At 42.0% G+C, this 26,671-nt stretch overlaps 1 protein-coding gene across 3 annotated transcripts in view; it reads right to left on the reverse strand.

Annotated features, from left to right (window-relative positions):
- Positions 1-26,671, reverse strand: part of Cdep (Chondrocyte-derived ezrin-like domain containing protein) — a 231,451-nt gene that overhangs the window by 110,318 nt on the left and 94,462 nt on the right. For all 3 annotated transcript variants that reach the window (XM_075679830.1, XM_075679829.1, XM_075679831.1), the window contains 2 exons: positions 17,768-18,021; positions 8,262-8,452 (listed from right to left, as the gene is read on the reverse strand). In XM_075679830.1, the coding sequence (XP_075535945.1) occupies positions 8,262-8,452; positions 17,768-18,021 (445 nt within the window). The remainder of the gene's footprint in view (positions 1-8,261; positions 8,453-17,767; positions 18,022-26,671) is intronic.

Below are 26,671 nucleotides of genomic sequence, written 5' to 3' on the forward strand. Positions count from 1 at the left end.
AGAATTGGAATCTGCAATAAAAAAAATCAATCCCGGGCAGTCGCATATGGCAAAAGAAATCAACCCTCAAAGGGTTAAAGATTTTTGAAAGTGTTCACTGAAACACCTTGTATACATGTGCAATTGCACTCTTGATGAAGGCCGGACCTCGGACGTAATGTCAGTAAAATCCTATTTTTCTTACGTGCTGCTTTCCTTTACAAACTCTGTTACAGGAAGGCAATTTCTTTTTTAATGTCCCTACCATCTGACCCTTGCTCATTCAGTTGTGTGTTTACGCCTTGTGGTGCTCAAAAAAAGATTTAGATTCACAGTTCTAAATGCACATTCGGAGCTCACGTGCAGTCTACCATCAAAGGCATTCTGCAACTGGCTTCTTGGCAAACTCCTCGAATGGTGAGACATTACAGACTTCGTTTAACTGCAGCATGAAAGATATCTAGTATATTACAGATACCTGACATCTTCAAAATGTACTACTTTTATGAGAAAGGTGCTGCTTTTGTTTAACTCATTAGTACACTCATGCACAAAACCAAGCTCTGAGGCAATTAAATGTGTTGCATGCACGGCACAGTTATAGCTCCTAGAAAACAGCTTGTACTACTACACGTCCACAAGCCATTGCACAGTATCAACAATATTACTGGCACATACAACATATACTTTGTTTTTCTAACATAAAAAGAAAGAGGAAAGAAACGAGCTATTTGTTAGCAGTGCGGTGAAACTGTCAGGATTCTATTCTTGGTAACAGTTCTCTCATTTCACAGAAATGTGAATTATGAGAAGCAGTTGGGAGTAGAAAGCTCTCTGAGGCAAAGCAGAAAGAAATCAGTTTGAGCATGTGCATAAAGATGTTCACAAAGCAGAGAAGGTGTTGCTGGACAATAAAGAGCAGCATTAAATCACTTTACATAGATATTTACTTTCTTTATTCCTTCAGAGGTAAAACGTTGACCCTTACTGAAAAAAATAAAAGCCGAGCTTTCCCTTCTGAATTTCACAAGTAAAACTTACTGCTGATTTGTCAGTGTATTGTTACAGAAGGATTTCCTCCTATTTAGGCCTTTTAGAGCAGGAAGAGACAATAAAGCTAAAAACATTGAGTCCTGGGTGCATTTAGAATGTTCATTCTTTATTAATAATAAAAAATAAAATAAATGAACACAAGTATGCAACTGTCTCTTTTTTGCATCTTTTCTGGTTTGCCAAGCCTCTCATGGTAGGAGTGGCTATTTTGCTACTGCAGAATATTAAATTAATGATACAGTACAAGCTGATGCTCCACTTTAGTATCCCTTTAAAGCAGCATTTGGCTGAGATTTCCATAGAAACAGATAAAGATGACAGATCGTCATTTCCTTAAGAAATGGAGCCATCAAGAATTCTAAATTTTCCATAAATGTTGATAGTTCCATTTGTGTTGAGAGTTAAGATTCCATACCCACCATGGTGCAATGCGTGTGTCATGAATAAACGCTTAAACGCTGGCTATATATGACTTCCACAACATCTATCTTGATTCTGACCAGCTAAAACATGTTTGCTCATGACAAATAGTTCACGGTATGATGTCGAATTTTCTATTTCTTCACAGAAACGCTCGGCTGTAACACGAGGACTTAACTACCACTGCAATTTAGATTTGGCCAGCACCACTTCCGTGTTTAACTGGTTCTCAAAATTAGGCCGTTTATTGCCGGTTAAATTTAAGTTGCAGTAACTTGAAGTAAAGCTGATTGAGGCTTACAGCTGTTTGCAGCACACGGAAAGGAATGCACCAATATTTATTCCTTTTCTGTGCTACACGTTCAACTCACTTGAGCAATTTACTGAAGCTTCTGGCCTGAGAAACAGACATGACGAATCTGTTTGGAGAACTGACACAGGCTGCTCGGGTCAAATATTTGAGTGAAATATACCTTTTGGCCCGGTTCGCTGCTGCCAGCAAGAAGCCGAAGCACCATACATTAGTAGTGTGGTACATATTGAAGATATCATTGTTGCCCAGTGCACTTCCAAGTGTTCATGTTAGGCTTGTGGCGTCTTCTTTATGAGGCGGGCATGCGAGGTTCTCTTTAATGCATTGAGGAAGCACATAGTTTTCGGTTTGTATACTTAAACAACGCAAGATCTAGACATGGCGAGGCAGAATATGTTTGCATTTTCCATTTCAACGCAGCCTAAACTGCGCTGTAGTGCCTCGAGTATGCTATAGGCATTAAAATTGAATTATGGGGTTTTACGTGCCAAAATACCACTTTCTGATTATGAGGCACGCCGTAGTGGAGGACTCAGAAATTTCGACCACCTGGGGTTCTTTAACGTGCACCTAAGTATAAGCACATGGGCGTTCTAGCATTTCGTCCCCACCAAAATGAGGCCGTTGTAGCCGGGATTCGATCCCGCGACCTCGTGCTCAGTAACCCAACACCACAGCCACTGAGCAACCACAGCGGATTATGCTATAGGCATTGTAATTGGAGCTGTAAAGAGCTACTTCAAGGTTTCAATTCGAAGTTGTAGTGAACTTCTGGGTGTCGCGAACCATGCGCGCCTCGCCCTAACAACAGTCGGTTGCTTCCGTTGCGGGAGGGGTGTGCCATATCGTCAATAAAATCTACTGAGGGCTGCTATGACACATTTCATCACTTGCATTTGATTGGTTCTCAATCTTAAGCACGAAATTTTCTTTCATGTGATTGCTGTTATGGTATTCGTTAAGTAAATATATACTATACACGATGCGCCGTTGTGTTAACAGCCAATGCGTTTCTGGGTGCCTGTTTCAGAGAACGGTGAAAGTAGTGCCAAACCTTTTCACACAAAATGCACGCCTATCTTGTCCCTTTAGGCCTTAATACATGCAGTTGCCACATTTGACTAAAACAACTCACCCGAGTAACAATAATCATGATGACAGCTTCGCTGGGCAGTCTCCTTCTAACACGGATTTATAATGTTGACACCAAATATCAAGGGTATTTTTTCCGTGTAAAATGCTATGTCTCTCATACTTAAGTAATAAGGGAATGTTAAGCATTTAGAGGAGCAGCATAAATATCTTCACGTGTTGAACTTGCAGACATTCTTTTTAAGCAAAATTTGCATTCCATTGCATTGCATACTGGTCTTGCAATATGCATTGCAAGACCAGTAGACCCCTTCAGCGCTACATAGCTTGCGATATCCAAGTCACAAATTTTCATGACTCACGTGGTTTAAAAGAAGGAACTGCGGTTCAGGTATGGCAGCAGAAATAATCCCAAATAACCTTCTGTAAGTATGGCTCGAGCCACGAATACCCCAAGCACGCACGGCGGAAACGAGCGCGAGCCGGAACGAGCGGCGTCCTGGCCGTGACGTCACTCGCAAGGGGGCGCCACTCCACATTCTCGCCGCTAATAAGCATCAAATGAAAAAGCAAGAGCTGTGAATTATTTTCTATGTGCTGTTTATGCTTTCATACCACAGCTGTCCCGTCTCTGCCATGATGACCATTCAGCATGTGACACCCATAATGAATGCCTTCGATGTGAGGCACTACACTTAATTTGCCACTTGCGTCAGTGTCTATGCCCACTGTTTTAAAGCGAAGCTCTTTTGCCGACTTTCCGGGCACTGCTGCGATGGTCTTACCGCGCATGCTGCTGGGTTTCTTGCAACATCACTAGATGGCGCTCGCCTCCATGCATCCTAGAGCTACTGTATATGCTCCCTACGGGAGTAGAGTTGCGCTTAGGTCTGCCATCTTGCCCACCGATGTATCCATGTTAAGCAGGAAAGCCACTTCTTTTGAATGCAGGAAATGGCATGGCTCAGTGGCCAAGTGTGCTTGCTTGTTCATTCCGCGTTGTTAGCGGCAAGAAGACTTTCACATCAAAAAAAAAAAAAAAGGCAACTCAATGAAAGAACCAATTTAGATAAAACTGATGCTATAATTGTTCATTGCAAGTTACTATTGGCATAAACATTTATATATATATATATATATATATATATATATATATATATATAAGAAAACTCAAACAGACACTATCCTAGATAAAGTAAGTTCTAAAAATTGCTCGTTGCACGTCATTTTTGACACAGTGGTTTCAAAGATAAAACAGATAACTTGAACAGAACAACTGTGGATAAAACAAGTGCTACAAATTATTTGTAATTCATGCGTTATAAATAACACAAGCTAAGCAGAATTTTGCGCAAATTGAGGTAGGTCTGGCATAATAGACACTGGATATGGATTCAAATTTTATACTTCGAAGTTCAATGGACTACAATGGACTGTATAGACTGTATTATGCTGCCCTGCTACATCTGTAAGGTGAATCCTAATGTATGTATTCACATACGAACATTTGTATCTTTTTGCAGTACAGTTTCTTTTCATTGGCTAATCAGCTGTTGCATAGCGCGAGAGGACCCATACATGTCTTAACTCTTATCACCTATTGTCATTGAAAAAATATTGCTAGTGAGATTTATACTTGCTCTATATGATCAGATTTGATGCGTGACGCAAATAGGTTTGTGCATCATCGAGTGTACTGTTACGCTAGAATAAATAATGAGTCATATTGAAGAGCCGACCGCACTATATCCACAGTACCAATTTCGACGTGCAACAATCTCTTTGCTTCGAGTGTCACTTGTTTCTCTGGACACGTGTTCGACAAGAGAGACAGTTTATTTTGTGCTTTGAAAATACATGACACAGCAGGTGAGAGAAAAAGCTGGTTCATAACAAGATTGCTAACAAGATATGGCACTGCCTTGTTCTTCAATTTCACTAGTAAAACTAGCAATGTATTTAGACACAACACCTAATTACAACATTCTGAGAAGCATCATATAGAACTGAGAAGTACCGTATAATAACCTTGATGCTGTGGCGTAGGTAAACAAAAATAATGTCCATCCAAATTGCACTAAGCCACACACTAACACAACATACCCAACACTGGCGTGGCAGAGGCCACAAAAGGCACAGGCAGAGGATCATGAAGGCAGTGGCACGGCGGATGGCAACGCACAGAGGCTCGCAACAACAGTGGTGTAAAGGATGGCAGTGCAGGCAGCTGTGAAGTTGGCTTTCCCTCAAAAGCATGCCTTTTGTGCATATGACCAGATTTGGCAAATAGGGGCGCAAGCGGTGTGTTAAATCAAACGCGCAACTCTGCTCCCTAAGGCGAGCACATAGAGTAACTCTATGCATCCCGGCTGGCACTGCCATGCCAGCATTTAACAGTTTGTGCGTATGCATGTGCAGTGCTTGCTTTCCTATGTGAAAAAAATGCATGTGCTGGGCTGTGTAGGTTGTGTGCTGGGCTGTGATAACGTAAACAATACAATCGTCCATAGATAGGAAGAGAGCATTATGAGCTGGTGTCAACAGAGTGCTGGCCATGTAAGCACAAGGGGCATGTAAACACGCGCCAGAAAAATGGCTCCAAAGCATTCACTCAGCATCGAGGACACCCAGGCCCAAAAGAAGCGTCATGTGGAACAGAAGCGTCTTCGCTATGCAGTGAAACGTAGTGCAGACCACAACTGTATCTATACAATGTATACATACAATTATAATAATTACTTGAATTACAGTGCCATAATTCAAGTTTAACACTTCTGTCACGGTGCGATGTGCCATGTGAGGCAATGATAATGCTCGATCCTCTCAGAGACTATGAACAAGGACGTGCAACAATGCCTCAAGCAAACACATCTCCCTATGTGTTCTGTGGACTACGCAGACAAACAGCAATGGTGTACGCAAGGTAACATTTTACATCAACTCACCACTCTTGTATTGGACTAAACGGAAAAGAAATTACACATTTGCCGCCAACATGAACGCTAATTATTGTCAATCAAAGCAAACAGCATACAAAGCTTCGCTTACATCAATTTCCACAGTGTGTGGGATTCACCAATTTGTTTTTTCTCCTTCTCCCTCTTGGAGTGTGCAATTTAGAATACTCCTTTATCAGTTAACAAGAATGCATTTTAGTTGTAGTGTGCAATTAATTTTACAGGAAAGCTGTGTATGGCTCGGGTTCTGTGCATTTTTCGTGTCCGTCAACAAATCTGTGTGAGCAAAAACTATTATCATCAGCAATGGCTAGTGCCACTGCTCATGCCCCTGCTCGCACTTTTCTTGTTGTCTTCTTCCACAGCTGGGTCCGTTGCCGCTCATCATGCCAGTGTTCCCGCACTGCCCCGCGCTCTGCAAAGGCATTGACGGCACTGGTGCCCTGTCAGTCGGTGTGGTGATTTCAGCCTCAAATTCTTTGCTTCAATATATAGCTCATGCCTTAGCCGTTATTGTCTTCTTCCACAGCTGGCTCCGATGCCACTCATCATGCTAGCATTTCCATATTGCCTCTCTCTCTGCGAAGGTGCTGGGGTACTGGCCCACTGCCAGTCGGTGCGGTGATTTTGGTCTCAAATTGTTTGCCTCAATATATTGCGAAATGAAAACACAAATGTATATAATGAATGTATAACACGGATTACTGTGGATGTATAAAAATAAATGTGTGTGTGTACCTTTGTTCAAAATTCAGTGTCCCCTCTTTGTCGTGTGCAACACAGCTTCACTGGTCGTTCACCTTCACAGAGTGGAATGACTCATCAATTTTCTTGATAGGAATAGCAAACACCATTAATATGTATTCATGAGAAACTGCTACCACATTACACTGTACGACATACAAGGACCTACTGTTTGCAGTGTAAATCATGTTGGTGCCGTAGCTAAGCAGTTAAGTCTTCCCAAGCCATAGGCCCTCAATCCGAATCAAGTGGGTGCCAGAAAATTTACTCTTACGGAGTCGTTTGACCATCTCAGCTACAGAGGTGAAGCTGTACCTTTATGCTATCTCATGTGATTTAGGAGCTACCAAGCTGACTAGTGTGAAAATGTGGTCACATGCAATGAAGAGAAACGTTATACCAGAGCAAAAATTTCATGCTCTTAATGGCATGCGACCACATTTTGTGTGAAGCTTTTGTTCTGGCAACACCTTCACGCAAAAAGTAGCACGAGAGGTGGTGGAACGATTTCGTTTGATTATCTCGGAAGCTGATGACAGTGTTTGTGAAGCCTCAGTGGCATATTGTGATTGTTTGGTTCATGCTAGACTTAATGTAAAAATAAGCGTCAGCTAGCCCAACTATAAGTTCTGCTCAAGCATGTGAATGTTTTTTTTACGTATACTTGCAGAAAATCACATGTTTGTAGCAGAATGTGCACATTCTTTGTAGTAAAAGCCTTTCTGCTGTTAATGGTGTTGCTGTTTGCCGACTTGTCTTTCTGTGTTTATCCTGGATGCATTGATTGCGAGCGATGGTTCAAAGCAGTCAAGAAGAGAAGACAGCAGTGAGAGTACTTGAAATTAGTGATTACTGGATTAGGCATGAGGAAGAAGGTGCCTCAGTGACTTGTTCCAGAACCTACCAAAATAAAACGAAAGTGCACCATGATAAGCCTGATCCTCTTTGCTTTTTTTTTTCATAGTACTCCAAGCTGCTATTAAATTCATTTCAGGAAGAAATCACCTGGGATTTTTTCTGCAGTTATAGCTACTGAGCCCCTGCTTGCCTGCTTGTTAAACATGCCAGACATACTGACCAAATATGCGCAATTTTGTTTACTTTCACTATGCAGTAGGGTCTATTTCATGCAGAAAGTGAGGTAAAGTGATACCATAAATTGCAGCACTTAAGCAACAAAGGTGCAGTTTCCACATATTGTTGCACCTTTCTCAGCAATAGTATGCCACTATGAGATATACTCCTTGCTCCATGTGGCTGTGCTATTTATTAATCAGTAAGTTATGCTGTTACAGCAGTTGCCTGCTGCCTACAGCAGTTTAAGTGCAGTCAGAATGCAAAAAATAAATGAGGGGAGAGTGTGCCACTTGTTCAATGTTTTACAAACACACTACAAATGGCTTCATATGTAAATGTGCGAGAGCCTGAATCAAAGCTTTGGGTGGCAAATAAGACTAACTATAATGGCTTTCCAGAATGCTTGTGCTGTGCCATGATGGGTGCGTAAAACAGCAGCGAAGATTTTCTTATAAGAATGAGAGCACTTTAACTGTGATAATGAGGTTTATTTATTGTTACCTCTGCATGACTTCCGTACAGCTGGTGAAGCATTCCGAAACAACCAGTGAAAGATGCCATAAATTATGTGCATGTGAGTACCCCTTTTTGCTTTCCCGCCAAGGATGCTGAGAAATGTCTCTGACCTTTCTGCAGGCATCACCAGCCAGGTCCTGTTTGTAGCAGGATGTTGAAAGCATTCCGTCGTTGCTAACACAATGCAAGTTGTTGTTGTTTGGTGGTGGCACTTGCTCTGGGCTGTGCTCTTCACTCACGCAGGCTGTGCTCGGTGACGAGCACACTGGCAATGTGGTGGGAGGACTCAAATCAAGGGCAACTAAAATGGCAAGAAAGAAAAAAAAGGGGGGGCACGGCTTTTGGCATTACAAAACTAAAAATAAAAATAAATAATCAAACGACCAATTAGAAAACCAAGTATGTGATGAGAACAGGAACCCTGAATGTCGCAGCTAGTAAGATCACACGATTTCAAATCCTCATTGGAGACAAAATGAGTTCCAGCCATGCACTGCAATCAGCATGCCAGAGTGTTTCACTGAATGCAGCCCCTGCCAAGAAGGCAGAACCCTTGAGGCAGCTGTGTTTGTCAACGTCAAGTTGCGGAAGTACCGAGTGTCATAATAATAGGAGTGCCAGATATACACGGCTCTTCCTGCTCAACAGCTGGCTGATCTCCACTCGAATTTGACATAGAAATAGCATTTCGCATGAACCTGAGCTTAATACCATGTTTGCAGGCCTTGCTTGCCAGTTTTGGTAACAATAAATTCGAAGTTGTCCTTGCCTGGAGCAACGACTGTAAGAAAGATGTTTATTACACTGCAATGGAATGGTGGGAGCATTCAGTTGCAGTGGAACTGACAAGCTACGAGTGGCATCACCACAAACAACATCCAAATCAGTTTATTGTGGACCAAACTTGCAAGTAATGCATGAAAATGTCGTATTAAACTAAAATTCAAGCCAAATGACACCTCTGTGTGAAATTCAAGCAGAGATAAGCGAGCAGTTTTGGAGGAAGATTGAGGTGCACCTCATGCTCCTGTTTATAGAGCACAGTACAAAACAAAGAACTGAAGAACTAAATTTCATCTATGAGCACAACATTATGGTGCCAGGCTCACGAACTCCATTTTGCATGAATACAGCACAGTCGTAAATGTGAAAGATGGGGAGGAGACTTTTTCAATTAGAAGCACAATAACAGTAAGAGATCTCCCTAAGCTAAAGAACTTTGACAGCGCTATGACATACTGTCCAGCCATGGTAGCAGGATCCTAAAGTAAACTCTCCTTAAAAAATAAAATGGTAAAGAACCACCTTGCATCACAGCATGCATTCTTCATTGCTGCAGAGTAGCACTAGAATCCCACATTTTGTTGGACACCCACACCCCCTCCAACAGGCAAGTCTGTGGTTATCCTTGCGACATCAGGAGCTTGTTTTTTCCACGAAGCTCAGTCTTCTGGAGGATGACTTTCGTCAAGCTTTGAACACACATAGGAAAATAAATTTTGAGAGGAAAAAAGAAAGAAAACCTGAATGTTCTGAACACAGTCCCAAGCATAGCACAAGGTGCTTTTTCTATGCAAACACGGTGAAGTAGAGAGAGACTAAAAATGAAGTAGGCCAGCCTAAATAGCGATGAGCAAGAATGAATAACTTCTGAGCCACAAAGTTGCAGCACCAAGAGCACCTATGAAGACATGCTTTTACAAAACATTTAAGGTGTGGCCTAGTTGTTTTAAAAGTGCATTAAAAGAAGAAAAGGAATCAATATCTCCTTATGAACATGTTTGCAACATAGCACAAAGCCTTCCGAGGCAGCACAGATTGTTTCAGCATATAAAAGGAGAGAACCAATGTGATGGAAGAAACCAGAGACAGACAACAAGGGTAAACAATTTATTATAAAATGTGTTCTAAGTCAGTGGCACAACAGGATGCAGCTAATTTTTCTCATGTACAGCATACCCATAGGAAGCCATAAATTTAAGTCCTCCATTAAAAATTTTAATGGTGAGGCTGGTAACCAAAAAGTGCCTAATATAAGAATGACTAGTACCCCATGAAACTCTTTCAGTGGGGCGTTTCTCTAGGACAGCAAACCAAAGTGCTATGGCCAGTTAGTTAAATGTACTAATGCTACCATACCACAGATCCTTATCCATTTGCCTAATAGCAGTGACTGCTTTGACATGCTGTGAATGAATACAATTAGTGTAGCACAACATTCTAACATGCCAGCCCTACAAGCAATGTCATTAGCAATGCCAGAGAAAACAGATGGCTTCAGAAGACTCAATGTCCCCTCTAACAGAGTATGTATTAGATGTGTGGGGCAGTGGTCAATGCTCTGTTGTGCTTGGTGTCACGGTGGTGCACCATAAGCCTAGACACCCATGGCAGTGTCATTGCATACAAAGAAGGTCAAGAAGGTCACAACAGTAAGCTTAGACGTTACAGACATGCTGCAGCAACAGAAGTGCGACAGAACAGAAAAGACATACTAGTAGAAATGTTTCACTTATTGCGCTGAGGAAATACAGACCAAATGACAAGTGCACCAGGCTGTACATTTCCCAAGGAAAAAGACAAGCACCGAAACGAATGATAGCGTCATGACGGACAATTCATTTATTACCATCATTGACTACTGTCTTTTTCAGATAAAGTCTGGTAGAGAAAAGAAAGTCCACAGCAAAACTAGTTATCGAGCCAACATGACACAAAGAGTTGTGCATGCCCAACTGACAGCATTAGTAGGAAGAAAGACTGATAACAAAAATGCATGTGTACAATACAGACTGATAACAGTACAGAAATTCCAAGGAAATGTTGCTGCTGTAGCCAACAACTGTAGTATCCAGATCATGCCGCAAAAATGTATGATGATCTTAATTTAAAACAATTAATACCCCTGTCAAATTGGCAAATTTGGTGCCATTCTTATTGCACTTGGCATTTGAAGGCTGTCACACTAGGAAGTACAGTGATCCTTGCTGCAGCATGCACTCAACAGCAAATGCATTCAGCGGATATTCAGCTTCCAAAGAAAGAGCAGTGTAAGAGCAGTTGCAAAGGTAAAGAAAAAAGCAGCAATTAGGAGTTTTGTTTTTCTGCACAAGTACTATTTCAGTTGTGTATGTTCTAGTTGACATTCAGCACTATCAATGCCCACTTCTAGCGGCTACCACTACCACATCAAGACACAACGTAATTCGCCATTTTTCCTGCCTGTATCACAGCAAATTAGAAAATTACTCAGGTGTGCAGCGGTGTTGCCGTCCAAAAAGATTCCCTGTATGCCATTCAAGGTGCATTATTTTTTGTAATAAAAGGCAACATTAGTGACACCTTTCTGAATACTAGAAAGAATTTTCAGTGCTTTTTGTAGCAACGATCGCCTCTGCAATCCATCTAGAGTAAAACTTTGTTTGCTCACTGTGTTAATGACGCTCCTTACGCAATGTGCGCTCCCTCATAGCAGCATTATATCTGCCCATCTGACTGGACTGACAAGATTGTAGCAAAAAGAGCAGGCCACAACATAGCTGCCTCACAAGTGAAAGGAAACCTGTTTCTGTCAACTTGTTCCAACGAGGTGAAAAACTGCAAGCTTATGATGTCTATGCAGACTAGAAACATGCACCTAGACGCAAAAAGAAAACAAAGAAAAAGCATAAATTGTACGATTGCACTTGTGTAAGGCCAACTGATGTGCAGGGATGAAGTTTGCTGCACACACACACCTCGTGGTAATGACACAACCATGACAGTTCTCATATATCAGTTGGAGTTCATGCTTTGGGTTTGAAATGCAGCAACTGCTAGTGAGCTGATAGCCAGGGTGCAGCTGGTGACTTTCAATATTCTTTTCTTTTGTTTTAGGTCTCCACTGATACTGACAGCAGATGTCACCTGTTGTGTGCTGTCATGGTATCAGCACCATCAATGTCATAGCTTCCAAGTCAGCATGACAATTGAAGTGTGGTTAATTTCCTCTACCAACAGCTTATGTTTTTTCACCAAGTAAGTGCAGAATGAATCCTAATATGTAGCCTGCCAGCACTGCATGAGGCCACAGTGTGACACATCCACTGTGGGCTTTCTTTTAGAAGTCTATTCCCAAGTGCCATGATCCCGCAACGGATCCGTAGTGGCCATAATACAGTAGAAACTCGTTCACACGTTTTGGAAAAAAACGCAAGAAAAAATGAGCCAACCGGGAAAACGTAAGATCCAAGGTAAATAAAAATATTTGACAGACTCAACTATTGTTGAGATCTACGTAATGCGAAGCGTCGCGCAGATTGTTGCGGCACGAGACGCCGAGGCACGTCGAGCTGATGGTGCTCGGGCGGCCTATATTTTCCTATTCAATGGTGTTTTAAGAGGGCGATGGGAAACCGAGATGAAATCTAGCTGGTGGGCAATGCCGGACGCCACTGAAGCGAAATGTGATGCCCACATCACGTCACCTGTAGCAGGGAACGGCAGTGCATTTGGATTATCGCCTACTAAAAGCGTGCAGTACGCTGCCAATGGCACTACGCGCCATGCGCTGTAAAACAGATAGGTGAGGATGCTTATTGCAATAAGTTTGGCAGCGATAGCAGTGAATGCAGCGTGCGACGACCCGGGCAGTGATTTGCTGGTACCAGAATAAGAAACTGCATGTGCGCGCCGTCATTTTCATGTGAGACGGGCAGCTATATGCCGTCCTCAATTGCACGCGCCTCGCGCCTTTTCTTGTTCACCCGGGATCTAGCGGCCGGAAAACGTATGCGATCGCAGTCTGCAGCAGGGAATAGCGGTGTGTTTCGGTTATCGCCTATTAAAAGCGTGCGCTACTCTTTCGGCGGCACCACACGTTGTGAAACGGATAAGCGAGGATGCTTATCACAGTAGGATTGGCGGCGATAGCTGTGAATGCCGCATGTGACGACACAGGAGAAGATTTGTTGGTACCGAAATGAGAAACTGAGTGCGCGCCAGCGTTTTCATGTGAGACGGGAGGGCGAGTATTGCGGTGAAGGTGCTGCAACGGGCAGCTATATACTGTTCTCGATCGGGCGCGCCTCACGGAGTTTCTTGTTTACATGGGATCTAGTGGTCGGAGAACGTATCATGTGATCGCAGTTTGGCGACATACTGAATGTTGGTGCTGAAAAAATTGTGTTTTTCTGGAACGTATTAACTGGTAAAAATGATATAACTCTATTCGATAAGTTTTTGTGTTCTCGATTGCAAACTTTTGTGCCAGGAAAACGTACATAACAGGAACGTATCAACAAGGTTCTACTGTATTTCAGCACAATTAGATCTCCTTCATTCCAATCGAAACCTTATTTGATGCTGCGAAGTCACTGTCATTGCTGTCATCATGAACTCAACCTAGATATGCTACTGAAGCTGCTCCCTCACCATCAAGAGAAGTTCCACAAAGTTGCTGCGCAAGTCACCATGAGCTGTGGCTTCACTTGGCACTAGCAACACATTACTGGTCAAGCACAGACAGTTTGAACTGCAAAGAATGTGTTCCACTCGAGAGCAGCAGTAATGTGACCACTGGCAGAGCATTAGTTTAATTTCAACATTGAACCTTTGTCCAAAAAGGTTCTCTTGGGACAATGGCTAAACTCTTGTTACCGGCGAGGTGTTCTAAAGGTTATCATCAAATTCCTTCATGAGTATGGTTTGGATGAGAGATTTCTCTGTCGAGGCTTATTTAAACTACCATTTTCATCCTAATTATCATAAATGTTGAGTAGCTGGTTGGCGCATGTCTTCTTTCATAATGCGGCCATGGCTGCGCAGGACTGAGTGCATATACAGCCCACTTTTTTGCTTTCTCCAACTGCCAGATAACACGGAAAATTTTGAGGCCCCTTCTGTGTCAGAAAAATCCGTAAGCAACTGTACTTATCTGCATAAAAGGTCGAATTTAAATGTAACAAAATTTCGATATAACGAAGCAGATTGCCAATTGTACTGCCTTCGTTACAATAGAAGTTCAACTGTATACTGTTTTAACCAATATTGTTATATCTAGGTTACCTGCACATGATATACACTCAACAGTGAACCAAGAATTGCTTAAAAGTGCAAGAAGGACTCAAACGTATACATATACCATGTCAAATTTACGAGACAAAAAACATGCTTCAACTGCTGGCACAGCCTCTATGAGGCTCGTAGCCTTTATACTTGTGAACATTCTTAAAGGTGCAAAAGAGTAGCTGTCTCAGGAAAAACAGTGAAAGAGATGCTGTTTAAGGCTCCACATGTTCAAATATTGCATAGCTTGTGTTCATTCAACTGCACAGCCACTGACATAGTTTGCTACATTTTGGCCAGCACAGAGAGCAAGATGTGTGGCCGTAATGTGACCTTTTAAATATGAAGATTTAGTCATTGACCAAGCCGTAGATAATATTTGACTAGGTCAGTGAACGGAAATTCATCTTCAATATGTTTCTCGAGCACAGAAATTTTTTTCAGACCCTTTACAACAATGTGACCTTTTACCTGGCAGGTCAGCACATGGATATTGCTACAAGGATTTGGGCAGTCTCAACACTATAACATCAACAAAGGGACAATGAGCTAAAACACCCACAGCTGACATTAAATGTTCTCAGAAATCACTACATGAAGTGTCATGACTTTAAAATCCCTAAAGATCATATATATGTCCTTGTGTCGCACATTTATAAAACATCACCTGATCAAACAAATTTGTAGCTCTATGAACCTCTTAATTCGCAACACTTTTAGTAAATCACAGCTAAATGTCATTTTGCTTGCAGTCTTTCCTTGAGCCCTGTCTACCTCACCAGTGGAACATGGATGAGTAGCTCATCTCTTTAAAAGTGCACCAACATCAGACCAGAACTGAAATCAATATGACAGAAAAAAGTCAAGCCTATTTTATACAATCCCTCAATAGATATTTCCCATATTTAAGACAGTGCAGATGCAAGGTGTAAAATAGTGCAACCATCCAGATGTGGCTGGTGAGGTATGTGCGTGTATGCAAAATGTTCTGATGTTTATAACAAATGCAGCATGTTGATTGTCATCAGCATGCAAGCAGTGCTAAATGTCATGACTGATAAAAAAGAAACTCAACCAACGAGCAGTAGTATTCCCAAACTAAACAAACGAATGAATTAATTAATTAATTAATTAATTAATTACCAAGCAAGGAAACAACTAAAAGGCTAAAAATTGCATCTGCGTTGCACAAAATGCAGATACAGTAAAGACATCTAAGATATTTGGAACATGCCTAATTGGGTGTAAACTTGGGTGCATGGAGTACAGCAAGAAAGTGCAATCAATGTGGACACTTGAGTACACCTGATAGTGCTGATCTAGCGCAGCATCTTCCTTTCCCTAATTGTAGATGCAATAACAGAAAAAAGAAGAAGCTGGAGCAAGGCTGTGCAATGAGAAACTGCTAATGAAGTCACCCACTGCATTCAGGTAAGTATAACAGTGTCGACAGGTGAAGGTTCTGACCTATAAAAAAATTAAGAGTGGATGAGCACAGAGAATTGAAAATTTCCAGCTTAAACAGACGCCTTTCCTTCACCTATACTGTCTGTCCACTGAATGAACTATCCTTGAGAGGCCACATCTATCGTTAAAAATACCTCTAAGGAACTATAAGATGTGCTGACAATACAATGAAGTCATAATAAAACGAAGCCATAAAATTACTATGTGTTGTCATTCTGCAGTTAGAATTTCCCCTTTGACATCCACATACTATGTCTTGAGTGCCATACTATCACATAGAAACATCCTTGATTCATTAAAGAACCACCTAATTCAGTTCAGCTAGCTCTTTTTGTACACCCCAACATTCTTTAGGGTACCATAGCATGCACTTCCATATAAAGTCTCCTCATAGGGCTCCAATACAATGCACTGATCACAGAATCATCTAAAGAACACACTGAGAAATTTTTCCAGCCCCTTGTTGCATGTATAGTATGAGGAGAAGCAAAGATGACATGTTTCTATAGAGGTATTTTGTGGTTGCTTCCAAACAGTGTTGAGACATTATCATTTAAAGTGCTTCAATAGCGTACCAGAGACAAATGTACCAACCTAATAATATGATCTATACCATCACTGGTGCACAAACTGGGCAGTGATGCTAGTGCTTTGACAAAGGAACACTGAAAAAGGAGTTTGAGGTATTGCACACAACGAGCATGAAAGAATTGATGTCAAAGTAGCAATCACTTGGCATGGAACAGAACTGTAGCCTCTCACATGACAGTGATATGATCAGAAAGTCATCTGGTGGCACTGTATTGAGCTAGAGAACTCCAAATACCTGCTACGCTACATGTACTGTCTGCACCTCTAGAGTATTTTGCATCTTGCTTGATCCATGCAACACTCTACACTGCCATAACGAGAACAAACATTGGTGGCACTGTGGGAAGATGGTCATAAAGAAGCATGTGAGGTGTGACTATGTGCGCACGCTATCACTGCAGGAAGGGGTTGCAGTCAAGCGGGTGGCCGTTCTTGCTATAAGAGGAGAGCATGGAGGAACTGGATGAGCTTGGCTCAAGCAGCCCACTGCCGACAATCACATCAAGGTCCACAAAGCTGGGGTACTGTGCCTCAGGAGTCTCAGGCACACTTGAGGAGAACGGGCTGCTGCACAGCGTGGGTTCATCCCCGACCAAGGCAGTCTCTTCCTCCTCTGAAAAAGTGCGTTCGGGGCTCTCACCCAGTGTGTCATCCGAACCCGTGTCCAGCCTCAATGCGTCTTCCCCTGCGTCACTCTCAGCGAGGCCATTTGACGAGTCGCTGATGTCCTCAGGATGCGCCAGTGAAGCCTCGCTGCGAGTGACAGTGAGTGGCAGTGCCGGTGGTGGAGGGCAGCCCAGCCGTGACAGCTCAAGTGCCAGGCTGCGCTCCAACTCCTCATACTTGCGCAGAACCTCATTGACAGCACTAGAACGGTACTCCGGGGGTGGTGGGATGCCCACCAAGCCCCCCAGCAAGGCATCCTCAGCTGGGCCCATAGTAATGGGGCTGATCTGGGCCATCAGACTTTCTTCGGGAAGTGGCACGCTTGCTAGCTCCAAGGACAGGTCAGGCTTCTCCTCTGGGAAAACTCTTTGTATTGCCTGTTCAGTAGGAACTTGCTGGACACTAGAGGCATCTGCAGCAGCTGGACTAGACCGTGTAGGCTCATCTCCCAGCAATTTTTTTTTGCGAAGCACTGCCATGATTTCCCTCTCCAGAGAGTCTTCCTCAAGAGAGTCATCATGAGATGAAAAGCTGTCAGCCCTTGGCAGCTGTGCCAGGTGCACGAAATCGACAGACCCAACCACTCGGGGCCCAAGGGCATGGGCTCGCGCAAAGATGGTAGGCGGGCTTGACTGGCGTGAACCCCGGCCCATATCTGTTCGTGGCCTGCGGCGGGGGTGCCCCTCACTGCGGCGCATTCTACTGTCCCTCAGGAACCCCCTACGGTGCAGCACGTACCCAAACTCCGAGTCCTCCTCGTCAAAACTGCGACTAGCTCGCGAGAGCTCACCCGAACGTCGACGGCCACTTTCCGGACCCCCATTCACCACAGAGCCTGGCTCCTTACTTGAATTGTCGGCACTTGGTGTAGGTGCAGCAATGGACGAGTCCCCTTCCTCCAGTCGATATGAATCATGCGAGATGTTGTCATCTGTGTCCTGGCTAGGTGTCACAGCACCCTCAGGAAGGCGAGGTGTTTCACGGCTTGTGTCCCGTCGTGGAGAACTCGGTTCTGAGGTTGCGGCAGCTGCTGACTGAATGTTCTCCTCATTGTCTGAAGTGCCAGCACTACCACGAGATGGTAAGCGCAGGCTTGTTGACCTGTGATATGGGAAAGAGGAGGAGAAAGAGTTGTCACAGTTAAACTGCACATCGTGTGTGCATCCATTGGCAACCACAGTATACAAAATGGCACTACTGGAATTTCATGCATGTATTATAAAGCAGGCATGGCATTAGAGTGCCTGCAGCCATAATGGCGCACAGCTGGATTTGCCATGAATTCACGAACACACATCGTCATTCCTCCCCACTTAAATCAACGTAACCATGCGCTGACCAACTATAAAACAAGAACTTCACAAACGAACACTTATGGGTAAAACCCAATTTCACCCAATTTCAACACCTTGAGCCAGTTTTATAAAAATTTGGTTACACCAAATTTCTCACATGAAAGCAATAGCCCAGAAAGCCTAGGTATTAAGTGCCACAGCAATAGAGTTGGGGCCTTTGTTCTTGGGGGTAAGCTCCAGCCACTCTTAAAGGGACACTAAAAAAAATGTTAAGCTAGACTGGTAGATGACACTTATGAAATACCAAATCAAGAAATTACACTGCCTTCCAAAGAAAGTGTGGTTTCAAAAGGAGACTTTTGGGCCCTGCATAAAAGATACACCGTGATATACATGACAACATCACGAGTGTAGGCACAAAATTCAAAAAGTTTGCTGTAATTTTCTCTCCAAGCAATCAGGCATTTTCAAACAAACAAATGCACATAAACTTCTGAAAGAATCCTATTCCAACCTGAATTCTTTTGTTTCAGTGTGTGTGCATGTGCAGGTGTGTGCGTGTACGGGGTGCGCAGAGGAGGATGTCTTCCTGCAGCCTCATTTTGATCACCTTTGACAATGTAAAGCTGCAAAAAGTTATTCAGGAGTTCACAACAGTAAGGAAATATCAGATGGGGCTGGCTCTGTCACTGTTAATCTGGACTAGAGCAGTGGTACAAGGTCAGAGAGTACCTGCTACGAGGTGAGAAAAACAAACAAAATACCATCTGATTCAGGAGTTCCTGTCATTCTGAAGTAATTTACTGTGACAGCAGTTATTCCCCATCCCCTTTGCCAGAACAAAGCACCAACATCATAACACAATCCTGCTCTAGGGCAAAAACATGCCGACTTTGCATCCAAAGCGCGAGAGGTCCGACTCACTACAACCACTATTGGGCTCTCACATAAGCCACCAGCATCCATTTTTGTCAATGATCATCTAACATCGAAAAACAAGCTGCTTTTTTCGCAGGTGCTCGAACTCAAGAAGTCTATAGGTTGGAAATTTCTGTAGACCGAGAACTGTGCTATCAAGGCCCGAAAGTCAAAAGATAGCCATGTGCACCGCATCCCCCATGTTACTGATCAAACTATCTTAACATAATCACATGTTGTTTGCTTAGCACTTTCTGATCTTTACGATTCATCATGGCTGAGCCTGTGTTTTCACTTGATCAAACTAAATCTCTGCTGAAGAAAAAGCAGCCCATGTTATCTTTAGTACATTTAACATTTTCAGTTTTCATAGGCACCAAGATAATGTCGTCATGTTTCTTTCCATTCTGGACCACACTTTCTCTTCCATTTGCCTGTCTGAGACATGGTTGTCATCACATGACAGGAATCTGTACGGTCTTCCCAGTTATACTTCTCAATACTGTCACTGCAAAGGGTATCATAGTTTGAGCATATCAGTAAATTCAAAATTATCATATAAACACCATCATCACCTTATTTTGTGCATCTCTCTCTGCAAATCTGTTTGGTTAGAAGTAGATCGAAGTAACTTTCAGTCAGGCACAAACCAGAAGAAAGGGAGTTAACCCAGGGGCCCGATTTTTTTAGACATATCATAAGAAGCCAACAAACACTGACACCAAGGACAACATAAGGGAAACTACTTGTGCTAAAGAAATGATAAATTAATGGAAATGAAAGTGGATGAAAAAACAACCTGCCGCAGGCAGGGAATGATCCCACAACCTTCGGGTTTTGTGTGCAATGCTCTACCAATTGAGCTACCGCGGTGCCGTTTCCCCATCCACTTTCTTGGGTATTTATGTTTCCTAGTAGAACCCTGGGAGTGTTAACCAGCGCCACCACTCGCAGACTTTGGAGGCGGATCCTTTCTGCCGAAGGTATCATGAGAACGTGATTTTTTGGGTGAAGGCAACCGGTCAATAAACCCACACATGCTACATGAAGGCATCAATGTTGCCGAATTCGAGACCCTCGTTATGTAATAAACAAGAAGGAGGTTAATGCAGGGGCCCAATTTTCATTAGTCATACCATAAGGAGCCAACAAACACTGACACCGAGGACAACATAGGGGAAGTTACTTGTGCTAAAAAAACTATAAATTAATTGAAATGAAAGTGGATTTTTTTGGCAGCGGTGGCAGCTCGTGGGAACATCTATTGATCATTGAATCCTGCTTGTTACAGCTTCCATGTGCTGCTGATGCAAGCCATCGTACGTGCCTCTTGACTTCGTACTGTACCTGCGAGAAGCGCTGCAAGGAGTGCTACGCCGGAAGCCCCGATGCACTGATCATCTCGCTTTGCCGTTTCGACGATCTTTGCCAAGCGCATGCGCACCTGGCAAGCTTCGGGAGCCGTTATAAGTGGGCGTTTTGCTCCTTGGCGATCATTTGGCAGTGGTGGCAGCTCGTGGGAACATCTATTGATCGTTGAATCCTGCTTGTTACAGGTTGGTGCTCAAATTATTTCTTTTATTGTGTTAAAAATCAACCTACAACATTGCTGCTGCCGCTGCCACAGTGTTGCCCTGTAGTCCTGTTTGCTCTTGTTGTTAAGGTTTCCCTTCTTTTGTGCTCACATTGTGAAAGTTTCAACTATGTCCCATACTTGCTCTTCTTGCCAGTTGCCCGTTCGTAATGACGAAGGGTCGGTGCAATGCTCCGAGTGCTCTCTCGAATACCACTTTGGCAAGTGCGCTGGTGTAGCTGAGAAATCATTTAAAACAAAATCGGAAAGTGCCAAAATCACCTGGAGACGCCTAGTATGCAGAAACACTACAGCACGCGCTACTCACAGCGAACCTGAAACGGAGGTTCTCGTGGCCATAAATCAAAAGCTCGAAAGCCTGCCTGCCCTAGTTGGAAAAATTAATGGTATGGAAAAATCACTCCAGTTTATGTTGGGAAAATTTGACGAGTTTGAACAAAAGATAACCCGACAAGACAGTGAAATAAAGGCTCTCAGAACACAAGTGACAGAACTAGAGGAAAAGGACATGGTCGACACCGCAGTACAACATGAGCTTCGGCAACAGGTAAATGACTTGGAATTTCGCAGTCAGCGGCTTAATCTGGAGGTACATGGTGTCCCTGTTGTTCCTGGCGAGAACCTATTATCGTCACTAGATCAGGTTGCTGACAGGCTTCGTGTTGCTCGGCTGACTGATGCTGACGTTGTATCAGCTCACCGCCTGCCAGCGAGGCAAGATAATGTTCCCGGAATTATTATTAGGTTAGCCAGACAACAGATAAGGGACACATGGCTGCAGAAAAAGAGTGCGCTCAAGAACAGTGAACCGAAAGTTTTCATTCAGGAAAATTTAACTCGCTTCCACAGCGAACTTCTTCAAGCTGTGAAAGGGAGGGCAAAAGCAAAAGGCTATGATTTCGTCTGGTATGTAAATGGAAAAATTCTTGCTCGAAAGTCCAGTGGAGCAGCTACCACTGTTATTAGGAGTAAAGATGACCTTGGCAAACTATAACTGATGACATGTTTATTCTTTTGTGTTCAAAGAAAGCACGATGAATGAGACTCGCTATTATTTGTCTAATGATATTAACCAAGCAGTGTCAAAGTTCTCAACGACTATTCACAAATGTATTCACCTCAATTCTAGGTCAGTGAAAAACAAAATATTGCGCTTAGAAGAATTCTTTGCCGGCTTCTCTTTTCAATTTTCTGCAATAATGTTAACAGAGACATGGAGCACTTGTGACTATGATGTTTTCAGATTGAAAGACTGTACCACATACTACGTAAATAAGCAAAATGTCCACGGTGGTGGTGTTGCACTATTGCTCAGCAACGATCTAGAAGGTCAATTACTTGAATCGTACACTGTAATAACCCGAGATTATAAAATTCTGTCGGTTTGTACGCAAAGCACTGTGTTTTCTGTATGTTACCAGCCTCCAGACGGTAATATTTCGTCATTTCTGGAGTTCTATGACCTGTTTATGGCTTCTGTTGTTGAGCGTCATAATCAGAAAACGTTAATAGCTTGCGGCGATTTTAATTTTGACATGAATATTCCCAGTCCGTCTGCTAGAGATTTTAATACATCCATTGTGTCTAATGGTTTTGTTAACCTGATTGATATACCAACGAGAGTCACAAGTGAAAGCCATTCTGTGCTTGATTTAATTATCACTAACTCTATGCAGACGAATGTTATATCGGGCGTTTTATCGTGTTCCATTAGTGATCACTTTCCCGTGTTTGTTTGCATAGAGAAGCTTGGTGCAATGGGGAGCAAATCTACATCAGTCGCATACCAAGCAATTACAGAGACATCACTGACATCCTTTGGGGACCAGCTTGTGAAAATAGATTGGAGCAAGATAGCTGAACTAGATGATGCAGATTTAGCCTATAATACGTTTATTGATACATTTAAACAAATTTATCATGACTGATTTCCTCCTATGACCCGCACAAAAAGTCGCAAAACCCGCAAGCCCTGGATAACGTTAGAGCTCCGCAGAGAAATACAAACCAAACAAAAGTTATACAGAAATTTTTTGTGCACTCGTCAGGCTGAGGACCTTGCGGTCTTTAAGAAATATAGGAATAAATTGACTAAAAAACTGCGATCTGCAAGAACCTCCTATCACCTATCACTACTAGACGTCAAGAATGCTCGACATAGTGCACTATGGGCAAGATTAAATACTCTCTTACAGCGTAATATTGCATACACTGCATTAACCAAACTAAATATTGATGGAAAGGAAGTTTGTGGTTTGGAAGTGGCTAATGTATTCAATACGTTTTTAACAAACCTGACTACTAGCGCTGCTCAATCTGATGCTAGCAAATACATGCACATTCGAAATGATGAATCAGTCTTCCTGCATCCTGTTATGCAAGGTGAAGTAGTGTCAGTAATAAGAAATCTCAACAACAGCAGTAGCTGTGATATTGACGACATCCAAATTCGGCCAGTCAAGCATGTAGCTGAAGTTATCGCTCCCATACTTGCTCACATCTTTAACATCTGTTTAGTAACTGCAGTTTTTCAAAAAAAAATGCAATTAGTGAAAGTCGTTGTCCTTTTTAAAAAGGGAGATCGAAATGTTCTTGGTAATTGCAGACCAATTTCAATTCTGCCAGTGTTCTCAAAAGCCTTCGAAAGAATGCTTCATCTAAGGCTGTCTAACTTCATTCATAAATTTAACCTGCTAACACCATTTCAGTTTGGCTTCTGTAAAGGCAAATCAACTGAGTCTGCATTGCTCGAACAAAAAGAATATATAATAACACAGCTAGAAAACAAAGCTATTGTCATTGGTGTGTTTGTGGACTATTCAAGGGCTTTTGACCTCGTGGACCATAAAATACTGCTTAATAAATTACAGCACTATGGTATCCGAGGGAAAGCACTATCATTATTCAACTCTTATCTATCATTTAGGCAACAAGTGGTATTAATTAATGGTATGCAGTCAGAACCGAAACCTCTCATGTGCGGTGATCCTCAAGGAAGTAGGCTAGGACCTTTACTCTTCAACATTTATATAAATGATATAATAAATATTAACCATGATGCAAAGTTTGTCATCTATGTGGATGATACAAGTTGTTTTTTGCCGGTAATAACATTTCCGAACTTATTGATCAATGCAACGTTGCAATGAAAGCCCTCGAGGATTGGTCCATTGCTAATTCAATGAAGATAAACGAGGGAAAGACTAAGGCAGTCATTTTCAAACCAAAAAATAAACTTATCCCACCGCATGAATATATTTTGAATTCACATCCTGTAGAAATAATAGAGCAGTTCAAATGCCTAGGGGTTATATTTTCCTCCAATATGTCATGGGATCATCACGTTAGTTACGTCTCAAACAAAATAGCTCAAATCACTGGCGCTATAGGTCGTTTAAAAAACATCCTACCTACACAAACTAAAATGCTGATTTACAACTCAATCTTCAACTTGCATTTGAATTATTGCCACTTAGTTTGGGGTACCACAACCTTCACTAACCTTGAACGCATTCACCTAATCCAAAAAAGGTATCTCCGACATGTGTATAATACGTCATACCGACATCCAAGTGCAGCTTTATTTAGTCATTCTAGAGTAATTAAAGTACATAATCTCTATAAATATTGTCTCAGTGTCATCTTTAAATCGGAAATTAGGAATAATATAACCAATCTCAGGAAATTAGCAGAACTAAAGAAAAAAAATGTTAAGCTATCCAACAAGACCTGGTGAGGAATGGATAGTACCGACACCCCGACTTAAACTTGGACAAGAACGCCTTCACTATATTCTTCCATCTCTTCTTAATGGTTATTGTCTCATTAATTTTGATTTTCTTTCTTGTCCACGTGAGGAGCTTCATACTATGTGTCTAAATAACATGGCTTGAGTTTACTTGTGTGCATGTATTGCTGTTTCGTGTATACTTTAGTGATTACTTGATATACTTATCTGTTTGTTTGTTTTTTGTAAAAGTTCCAGCACTGCCTCCCTGCTGAATTTTAGGTTTGTAGACTTGTCAAGCTGCCCTGGTGTAGCTTTTTTCTGCAACCCCTCCATCTATATTGTAAGATGGGAAAATAAAATTGAAATTGAAAATTGAAATTAAAAGCAACTTGCCGTGGTAGCTCGATTGGTAGAGCAGCACACGCAAAATGCGAAGATTGTGCGATCGTTCCCCACCTGTGGCAAGTTGTTTTTTCATCCACTTTCATTTCCATTAATTTATCATTCATTTATAGCACAAGTAATTTCTCCTATGTTGCCCTCGGTGTCAGTGTTTGTTGGCTTCTTATTTCAGTCAGGCAGTAACTTGTCGCGGACCAATAGTAATATTATAATTGCTTCCATCTAATGCTTCCTTTTGTCTTCTTATATTGAGTTCTGCAGAGATCTCGAGCACTTACTGAACACGTAAATTGACGAGAACAAGGATATTGTAATTTGTGTCGACATTAACATCAACATTATTGACCCTGAGAGTCAGTCCATGCACCGAGTATGTGCACCTTTTTCTTAGCTATGGATTTTCTTCACTTATTCATACTCCATACCAGTGTCAACAAGGCAGTTCTAACACTTAATTAGATCATATCCTGTCCAGCTTACCTACCGATAATACCACTGCCGGTGTGCTGGACTACAATATAATAAATCATTATCTCATATTTTTTCGTGCAGGCTCTGTAACATCTAGTCTGCCTAGAAAAAACTTTGGATCACTCTTTCATTCAAATAAATTAATTCACCTAATTTGTGCGACTTACTGGACTGATCCAGAGAAAAGACAGGAAATGCGGGAGATGGAGATTCAAGACGATGAGCAAAACATGAACAAGGTGAATGCAGGAGCCAACGTTTCGACAAGTGGACTTGTCTTTGAAGAAGACAAGTGCACTTGTCGAAACGTTGGCTCCTGCATTCACCTTGTTCACGTTTTGCTCATTACTGGACTGATGTGTTTCAGGAGCAATGCGCAGAAAAAGCTTCTTCATCTTTTTCAGCGAAGCTATCAGAGTGCACTAACTTCTGCATGAATAACTTCATCTTGATACACTGGCTTAGTGCACCAAGAAAGCCTTGAATAAGTAACAGTTTAATGCGATCCATAGCATAAAAAAAGAAAGACCACCTTCATAAGAAGCTCAAAGCACAGCCATTCAATAACTTGCGGTCATGATTTAAACATATTTAAATGTTCTTCCTGCCCCTCTAAATCGTGTAAAATGTAATTACTGCAAAAACAAGATTAAACAAAACGGTAATGACAAGATGAAACTGGCTACAGTTCAATTAATTTCACCGACCCTAAGGATACTGCTAACACTTTCAGTAACCATTATGGTGTTGTAGCTGATATACAGCATGAATCACCCTTGCCTAGTCTACCACGCTTTCCTCATTCATTTTACTTATACTTTGCAACTTCACACGAAGTTTGTGGTACCATCACATCACTGAAAACGACTGCTTGTGGCCTTGATGTCATCTGGCCACTGAACATATAAGTTTGTGCATAAAGGAATTTCACCAGTACTCGCAGATGTAATGAATAAATTATAAATTATAATTATGATGAATAAAGCTTAAAAATGGGTAAGCTAATCCCCATTTTAAAAAAAGGTGATCGTGACTGTTTGGATAATTATCACCCTATTTGCATTTTTTCTTTGTTTAGCAAAGTAATTGAAATACGTATTTACAAACATTTAACTAATTACATACTGAAATTTAAGCTATTATCTCCTTATTAATTTGTTTTCAGAGAGCATTTGTCAACAGAACTAGCACTTATTACGTTAAGTGACAAAGTGAAATTAGCTATAGACGAAGGCCTATTAGTTGGTGCTCTCTTTATTGATTTCACTAAGGCATTTGATACAATTAAAGACCTCGTCCTCCTACACGTACTAGAATCTTATGGCATTTCTGGCCCACCTT

This window comes from Dermacentor variabilis, chromosome 2 (assembly GCF_050947875.1).
Source record: "Dermacentor variabilis isolate Ectoservices chromosome 2, ASM5094787v1, whole genome shotgun sequence".
In the NCBI taxonomy this organism is placed as follows: Eukaryota; Metazoa; Arthropoda; class Arachnida; order Ixodida; family Ixodidae; genus Dermacentor; species Dermacentor variabilis.